This window comes from Solanum stenotomum, chromosome 11, assembly GCF_019186545.1.
Source record: "Solanum stenotomum isolate F172 chromosome 11, ASM1918654v1, whole genome shotgun sequence".
NCBI classification, from domain to species: Eukaryota; Viridiplantae; Streptophyta; class Magnoliopsida; order Solanales; family Solanaceae; genus Solanum; species Solanum stenotomum.
The window spans coordinates 8,370,492-8,380,140 of NC_064292.1; the positions used below are offsets into that span (position 1 = coordinate 8,370,492).

Sequence of the window (9,649 nt, forward strand, 5' to 3'; positions counted from 1 at the left end):
ACTTAAATGATAGGGAATACTCATAAACTATCTGAATATATAAAATTTGAGAGTTTAACAACAACCAAAAGGTCAAACTCAAATGATAAAGTTGAATCTAACTATGTCTGAAAATAAGCCTCTAATTAACTAGAAGTGCTGGGACATGCCCCAGCTAAATCTAACGAAAACTGAAACTAAAGACTACAAGCAAAAGAAACATGTATGTCGTCCTCAAGAAATAAGGACTCACCACTGATGCTGCTGAACTGGAGATCGAGAACTGAACTATGCGTGATCTGGAAGCTGAGGATCTGAACCTACACCACGAGAAGATGTAGCGCAGAGTATACGTCAGTACTTGAAAGGTACTAAGAATGCATGATAAAATAAAGTTGAATAACATGACATAACTGAATGCAATGACTAAGTTTATAACATGCTGAGACTGAAATATGACTGTAACTGATAACATAGTCAATGCAATAGAGTCTGACTGTAAGGGAGCGACTAATAACCGACATAAAACCACATGAGGTAAAGGTGGAGTCCAATGTATACGGCCCATCGGGAGGACCCAATATACCTTGCTAGTTGTATAGAGGCATGACTAGCGTGATCACAAAAATGTAATGCCCACATATGAGACTTATAAACTTACGGGGTCACGTAGTTCTGATACTATTCGGGTACGCTGAACCCTAGTCCATTCGATCTAAGCCTACTCCCAATTAGAATATATATAATCAATATTATGACTAAAATGTTAAAGTATTGGATAGCTCAATTTCTAACATGCAAACTCTGAGAATGCAATAATTATGATTGATAATGTGACATTCGTAAATTGAAGCATGTATATCTGAATAATCTAACCTAGAATGTATTATTCATGAACTAAACGAATCTATACAACTAGGGTTCTAAATATCATATAAGAAACTAAGCAACAATATGATAAATCTAATTTGGATCATTCTAACAGCTAATACCCAACAATTTCTAGCATTCAAGAAACCCTAGGTCTAGATAATATTAAGGGAATCAAGATTCTGACTGAAAACTAAGGACCTAATGGGTAAAAGGAACCCACTAGTAAAATTCCACATACCTGGTGACGAATTTCATAGAGAAATATTTCGATTTCGGGGCTGGAACTAAAGAAACCTTGATGCGTTCTTGGAAGGGTTTGGGTCTTCTTTTTTGTTCTAAGTTTGATGAATTTTGGTGAATGAATCGCTTAGGGTAGATTCTAATTTAGTTGCTACGATAAAATTGACCAAAACTACGTAGTTTAGGGGTTAAACGACGTAGTTTAGGGGTCCAACACATAGGGAAAAGACCAAATGACCCTTGACTTAAAAGTTGTCGGGGTTACCTGTGGACCAAACCGACAGACCGTGGATGGACCAACGGTCCGTGCTGGTTAACCATCGGTGGGATTCTGGGACTAAGTTTTGGGGCATCGATCCACGGACCTAGACCATAGTCCATGGTTTGACCTATGGTCCGTGGGTCCGGCCGTGGGTCGATGTTGGAAGCTGAGATTTTGGGGGTCTGACCCACGGACCGTGGCCTGACCTACGGTTCGTAGGTCTTGGCGTAGGTAGACCCTTAGCTGATTTTCTGGGGGATTGCAGGTGGTGAACCACAAACCACCAGGACAGATCGTGGATCACCTTATGGTCCGTGGGTGGGAACCGTGGGTTGCACCTACAACTTCTGGAAATCTGCTGGTTGGTGTGTTTTCGGATACGGGGTGTTACACTAACCCCTCCATGTCAAGTTCAATATCGGGAGTTCTACCCATCCAAATTCAATTCTAAAATCTCTACAGACTTCTTAATGTCTTAGTTAATAGAAAACTAACACAAGACATTACCTTGCTCATATTTCGTCTAAGACAAACTTATCCTATGATTTTCAACTTGTTATTCCAAAGGTTTTCTCACCGAATATTTTCCACCATTGGTTTACTCATAACAATTGGATGGGTCTTTAAATATTTTGAGTTGATCGAGATTGAATAGTTAGTGAATGCTTTATGTATATTCAGTATATACTTCATATATAATTAGGCTATATTCAACTTTATGAGTCTATCATAATGTATAGTTAGTGTATAACTCATGGATATGTCAGTGTATATTTTCTATGACTTTTGACAACATATATTGTATATTTCTGATGACTTTTGGCTATTTTTATGTAAATAAAATATGGCTAGGTTGTTGTCAACTAATTGCTTTACGGGGAACTTATCGAAATTTCATTAGTTTAGGAGCTAATTACTTAGATACACAGTAGTTTGCAATATTACGAATCTTATCAAATTTGGTGCGTCAAGATACGTCCAGATACATGTATCTATGGATGTATGAGGTCAAAATTAAGTGTAATTTGTTCTAAATACACTATTTCTAAATGAATTCGCATGTATCTAGGATACTTCAATAAATCTTGCTTGCCTCCCTCCCATCTCACTCGCCACTTTCTTATGTATCTGGAATCTTATGTATCTGGTATTCCAGATACATACAAATACATGTGTATCGGGGATACATTGCTATCTCTCTCCCTATCTTATTCACCTCCCTCCTTATTTTAGTGTATTTAGTTTTAAAAATACATATATCTCAGTGTATCTTATTCTATATCTTGGCTCCTATATCTATATCTTGAGCCTTTTGAGCTCTTATAGATGTATTTGAGCCTTTTAGGCTCCTGTAATTGCACCTCAAGCACACAAGTAAGATGAGTATCTAAGTGACCTGCACAACAATCTGTATGTCGTATCAAAGTATAAGCTCCATGACAAAAAGGTAAAACACTTAGAAGCTCACCACCATAACTCAGAAAATAGCCACAAGAATATTTACATGAAGGTAAAACTAAGACTACGTCAAAGGTCAATAGGTGAGCTATGTAGTTTATAGACGTTGCAATCACATAATTTCTATGCCAAGCTAATTCTTGTCTTACCAATATCAATATGAAATGCTACGCAACTTATTACATAGCCTCTAAGGCATTGATAAGGCAATAAGATGTCAATAGCTAGTTGAGCGATGACAATTTATATGACATGATTCTTACGATGTTTTTAATATGAGGCAACAACTAAACAAGACTAGTCTCGGTAAGGGAAATACACACATATATAAATATATGTAACTCTAACCGCCAACTCTATCAAAAATTAATATGGCTATGAGCACTATAGTGATAAAGAGCAAGTCATATTACTATACGACAAAGAAACTTGCCAAAAAAGATTTTGCCTTAACATACCTTTTTCATAGAATTACATCATAATCTTACTTTTTCCCGCACCCCTACAATAATACAACATGGAGTATTATCAATTAAAAATAAGGATAAGAATTATTCTGATAATCCGACAATCGATATGGATTTCCACCAAAAAATACTACATGTAAAGTAGCTATAGAACAATAAAACAAGGTTCTTACCTCGCTATACACCCTCATAACAACACCATGAACACCCTACAGAGCCAACAGTACTCTGCTGCCACAACACCCCTAAAGATATACCATAAAATTCATGGAGACAATTATATCAAAACGATGAGCTCGTGACATAAAGCAATTTTCATTAAAGACTCAAGCTAAGATCATAAGCATATATAAGGTTGATTTGGGGTGTTATACTATTTTTTTTTTGGGTTTCAACGAAAAATAATGAGTAAAGAGTGAAGAATAAACATATATAATTGCAACCGACCTAGGGGGGCCACTACCGTCTCTATTGCCCAGACATCATGAAAATGTGAATATCTTTCTATTCTGAAGTCGAATGAATGAACGTTTTAATGAGTAGAAAAATAGACTCGTAAATCTTCAATTTGATAGGTTGTGGATCCTCAAACTCTTTATATATTGGGATAAAAATTCCAAGGCATTTGACCTAAATTATTGAAAGTTTTACACAAATTAAATAACTTGTTAAAATTTTACCGACTTTTATTTTACAACTTGCATGACTTCAAATCATAACATGCGATCATTGTGATTTGAACACATCATAACATATCTTTCTTATGGTACTAGGTGCTATTGGCCATAACTCGAAGTATGAATTTATTGATTAGATTATACGAGGCGTGACAATTGATTTATTGCAATGTTTAAAATTTAAAGAATACACCAAAAAAAAATTGATCTTTTTTTATCAAGACACAACAATAGATTTTACATACTGCAAAAAAGTTGAGTGAATATCTTAAAATGTCACTGATCTATGAGAAATTATCTAGCAAAATCACTCAAATTTATTTTGTATCACTAAAATCATTCAACTTAACACTTTTATCTTCTAAAATCATTAAACTACATTTATCATAAAATCAAATTTGACATGGCAAATTAAATTAATTTTTATGCCACGTAATCATAGACCCCACAAATAAATAAAATTTAAAATTTCCCATATTATTTTTTATTTTACAATTTTATTTTATTTTTTGAAAAAATTGAATCTACACCATTTTCATTTACAGGCACCTTCTCTCATTGAGATGTTATTTCTAATACATTTTGAATAATTTTAAATTTCTTCCAACAATTTCCATTTACTCAAAATATAATTTTTACACTGAGAAACTAGAAAGAAAGTGTAAACCTCCAGTGGAACTCACCGAACTGGAACAATCCACAGAGAAATAACGAATCTGAAAGTCACCATTTTTGACATTATTTTTTATTTTGCAATATTAATTTTTTTATAAAAAAGGGTCAAAATCCGCACCATTTTCAGTTTTTTTTTTTTTTTTTAAAAATAGTTTATTCGTGAAGTCTATGTTTATATGAAATAAAAAATAATTTATTTTATTATGTTAAATTTATTTTAATGATAAATATAGTTGAGTGATTTTTGAAGATAAAAATATTAAGTTGAGTGATTTTATTGAAACAAAACAAAGTTTAATGACTTTGCTAGTTAAATTCTCGTAGTTCAATGACCTTTTGAGATATTAACTCAAAAAAAGTTTGACCATTTGAGAGATTTTAGAATATTCAATAATAAGATAATAAAAATAGTGAAAGGAAAATAAAAAAGGTAAATATAAAAATATTTGTGTAGGTTCATGATAATATTCAGAGTATAAATGAATCAACCAAAAATAGGTTGCCACTTAAGAAAGGATGCTACAATTAACTAAATACAACTTCTATTTCTTAAATATTACAGGAACCCCCACATTTAATAAGGTAAGAAGTTATTATAGCAATCCAGACCTTTCTCAATTATTATAGCAATCTAGCTGGACTCTTATATATCTTTAAAATACACTATTAAATAGTGCAGGGATAATAGATTCTGCCCAATGAGATTGTTATAACAATTCTGTCAAAGTTCGAATATATTTCAGATTTTTATCTCTATTTTTTACTCAAAAAATTATTTTCAAATTTATCAAACACATGAGATTTTTGTAATTAACTATATAATATATCTTTAGAAAAAAGTAGGGGGCCTCAAACATTCCTTTAGTGACCTTAAGATCGAGCCAGTCTTGATTTCACATAATTTAAAAATATTTTTTACTGGGATAAATATAGTTCTAAAGTAGGAGTGTAGGAGTATTTTGTTAAAAGGTAAAATAGTTAATAGTTAAAATCCTCCTTAAATTTGACATATTTTATCAAATGCACATCTATGAGAAATCTTAATTATATATGGATTTTAAAAACTATTTAGCTGCGTAAATTATGAGAAGTCTTAGTTACCCCTCAAGCATGGATTTTTAGAACTATTTACCTCTTTAATATGCCACACGACACAAAATAATTACTCCAACTCAATTTATATGACCACTTTCTCTATAAGTCAATCCCAATAGAAATGACACATTTTTATATTTAGAACTAAAAATTTAACTTTAAAATTTATGTTTTATTCATAATGGAATAATTTATAGTCACACAAATATTTATGACTTATTTTAGACCACAACCTCTACTTAAACTTCATGCTAAGTCAAACTATATATCATATAAATAGGAATAAAGATTAATTTTTTACTAAATATAAACATTTGCATTCATTTTGAGATTAAATAAAAAGAAAAATGAGTCATATAAATTAAACAGAGTAATGTTTTTGTGATATGTGACATATTAAAGATAAATAGTTTCAAAAATTTATATTTGAAAAAAAAGATGATTAAGACATTTCTATAGGTGTGCATTTAATAAAGTGTGACTTTTCTTTATTTTCAAACCAAAGAGAGAAAAAAAAAAAATTCCTCCACTTTGTATCTTCTCAAACAAGCTTCTCAATGGCTTTCCCTCCAAGATTTCATCATTTTCATTTCCCTCCGAAATTCAAAAAAACTCGAATTCGAAACTTTCATGGCACATATTATATTCCTATATAATCCTATCCATATTCTCAAATCTTTACAACAATTCATAATCCTTTCCCACTTCCTTTTTCTCTTTTTCTTTTCAATAATGGCTTTTTCATCATCTGCTAGAAGCCCAATTGACCCGAGAAATGGATCGAAGAACAGTTTTTGTCCGGCGGGTGAAATCCATGTTATTGTTGGTCCTATGTTTGCTGGAAAAACCACTGCTCTTCTTCGCCGGGTCAATTTGGAATCCAACGATGGGAGGTATTACTACTAGTATTGTTCTTGTTGATTTGTTTTGTGCGATTTTTTTTCGATAATTGTAGTTCAATTGGCATGAATCGGTGATAAATAAGATTTAGAAATTTCAAAATTAGGTTGAAAAAAATTGGAACTTGTGATTTTTATGTATGTGTATAGTAGATGAAAATAAGTACGTGTGCTGTTCCGTTTATGGTGAATTAAGCAAAAAAAAACTGAAAAATATGAATTTGTTGAGTTTAAATTATAGATCGGACTTTTGAAACAAGATTCTTTGCTATATGACTGAGAAGTAATCTGGGGTTTAGTGGATTTGAGGTTGATCAATATTAAAAAAAAAAAATTGGGTCAGGGAAAGGGGAAATGGGGCGAGGTATATTACAAGTTGGAGAATTGAACTCACACTAATAAGATAAAAATTTAGATAGTCAATTGAGCTATTAAAATTTCCTAGATGATCAATATCTAGGGTTGGTTTTGTTAGAAATTTTTGTGGTGGATTATTCCCTTTTAAACTGTAAGTTTGAGTTTTTAATTGTGTAAGCAGAAATGTGGTGATGATAAAGTCAAGTAAAGATACAAGATATGCTGTAGATGCAGTGGTGACACATGATGGGACAAAATTTCCATGTTGGTCATTGCCGGATCTTTCATCTTTCAAACAGAGATTTGGAGAAGATGCATATGAAAAGGTACAAATCCTGTTTATTACTTCACCACTCAACAAACTCTTATGTTTGACTTGTTAAGACTTTGTGTGTATTGTTGAGAACTTCTAGATTGTTGATGGGTGTGCGTTGGATTCTTCAAAGGTAGTTTATTTTTGAAGGATTTGACGCGGGTGTGACATCATTTTTGGAGAATCTGAGCAACATAGCCTAAAAGCATCGATCTTTGTACAATTCAGAGCTTTGAGTATTTTAGTGTTGAACTTGGATGATTGATGATTGCGTGATGTGACAATTCTATTGACTTGAGTGCTTACAGTATATACTAGTATTGTACTGATATTTATGCCACTAATTGGTGAAAATGATCAACCTTTACCACACATTGTTGGGGTAGTATTAACATTAGAATTGAACACCAACTTCATATTTTGATGGGAATTAGATATATCTTGTGTCTCTTCACTTGCACCTAGTTAACTAATAGATTTAAGACTTGATGGCTTTGTGAAATCTTCTTATGAGTGCAAGATTGTTAAAATTAGAGAACACAATGCAAAAGCAGCTGTAGTATCAAGATGGTCTCTTTCCTGTCCAAACCATGAGAATTTGAGGGGTGTTTTGGAAAGTATCATCTTGCACAGTATGGAGAATGAATGCTAAATACTGTTGCTATTAAGTCATGTTATCTATACTGCAAATATGGGATATATGTGAATTGTTTAGAAGGCAGAAACGAGGGCCAGATGCTATAAACATAAAATACGATGAGTAGACAAGATATAAGGGAAACTTGAAACACAATTGAGGGTCAAACTAAAGACAGCAGTAGTCAGAAAAGAACTCAGTAGGCAAAATGAATCATGCAATTCTCCTTAACTTTAGTTAGCACTATTGGCTGTTAGTGTGTATTCCCTTATCCTAGTAACTCCATTTCTTGATAGGTGGATGTGATTGGCATTGATGAAGCTCAGTTCTTTGGGGACCTTTATGAGTTCTGCTGCAATGCTGCTGATCTTGATGGGAAAACTGTAATTGTTGCAGGCCTAGATGGTGATTACTTGAGGTACTCCTGAAAACTATTTTCAAATGGGTCCAGCCAAACCCAATAGGAGTTTGTACAACCTATTTGAGCAGTAAAAAGATAAAATTCACAAATAAGCCACATTTTAGGATGTAACTAAAATAGACAAATGTATTTTCAAATAACTCTTTCATCATCTAACAATAAGTCAAATAACAACTATACAATCAAGTCAACACCTTCAAGAAAAGTTCAAGAAAACCTCATAACGCAAAGTAGCTATAGTTAGCTAAACATACATTCAACAACATAAAGATAACGATTGTTGGGGTTGTCAGGTTGGAGATCAGTGCAAGGTTATGAAATTTGAGGAAAAAGGTGAAAGGAAAGTAAAAAGTTTTTGATAAAATAATTTCTTTTATAAAAAAACTTTCATTTTAGATTAAAATTTGGACGTTAATTTTTGACAAAACAGGAAAAAAAACTATACTAAGCCTATTTTAGTTACATTCTAAAAATGTGGCTTATTTGTGTCAATTTTATCTCTTTATGCTCAAATAGGTTCTGAACTCACCAATAGCTTTAGTTCAAACCAATAACTGTGCTCTTACATAGTATCTGGTGCTTGCTTGGTTGCAGGAAGAGTTTTGGTTCAGTGCTTGACATAATTCCACTTGCTGATACTGTAACAAAGTTGACTGCTAGATGTGAGCTGTGTAACAGAAGGGCATTTTTCACCTTTAGAAAGACTAATGAGACAGAAACTGAGCTTATAGGAGGTGCTGATATGTACATGCCTGTTTGCCGTCAGCACTATGTTAATGGACAATCTGTCAATGAATCTGCAAAAATGGTTCTTGAATCTCATAAAGTGTCAAGTGACCTTATTTTAGAATCTGCACTAGTTGCTCCATAATACACTTGTGTTCAACTCTTTTATATTATCATGTATCTTAATTACCCAAGTATGTAAGTAAATGAACTTGTTTTGCTGAATTCTGATATATATATATAGCCTGTCATCCTAGACATACACGAAAATGATCTTGTTTAATGTTGAATGAATTTGTAGTTCCTTTTGCAGATTTTTACTCTTATAAGTTTAAGCCAATTTGGCTTTTTTTGGAGGCCAATTTTACTTCTATATAAAAGTAAGGTGTTTGATCAAACTTTTAGAAGAAAATAAGTGTTTTTGACATAAGCTAAAAAAAAAAGAGTTTTTGCTTAAAAATACTTTATGAAAAGTACCTTTGAAAAAACTTGGTCAAACAATAGTTGTCCGATTAATTCGATTGCTCACACCAAAATTTGTAGCGGAGCTTGAGTCCAAAGTAGGCATAT

The 9,649-nt window shown here is 32.5% G+C and overlaps 1 protein-coding gene across 1 annotated transcript; it reads left to right on the top strand.

Moving 5' to 3' along the window:
- The first annotated feature begins 6,409 nt into the window (after positions 1–6,409).
- On the top strand, positions 6,410–9,322 carry LOC125844070 (thymidine kinase-like). The gene is made up of 4 exons (XM_049523311.1): positions 6,410–6,619; positions 7,164–7,308; positions 8,229–8,350; positions 8,948–9,322. The coding sequence occupies exons 1-4, from the start codon at positions 6,459–6,461 to the stop codon at positions 9,222–9,224; spliced, it is 705 nt and encodes a 234-aa protein (XP_049379268.1). The 5' UTR covers positions 6,410–6,458; the 3' UTR covers positions 9,225–9,322.
- The last annotated feature ends 327 nt before the right edge of the window (positions 9,323–9,649 follow it).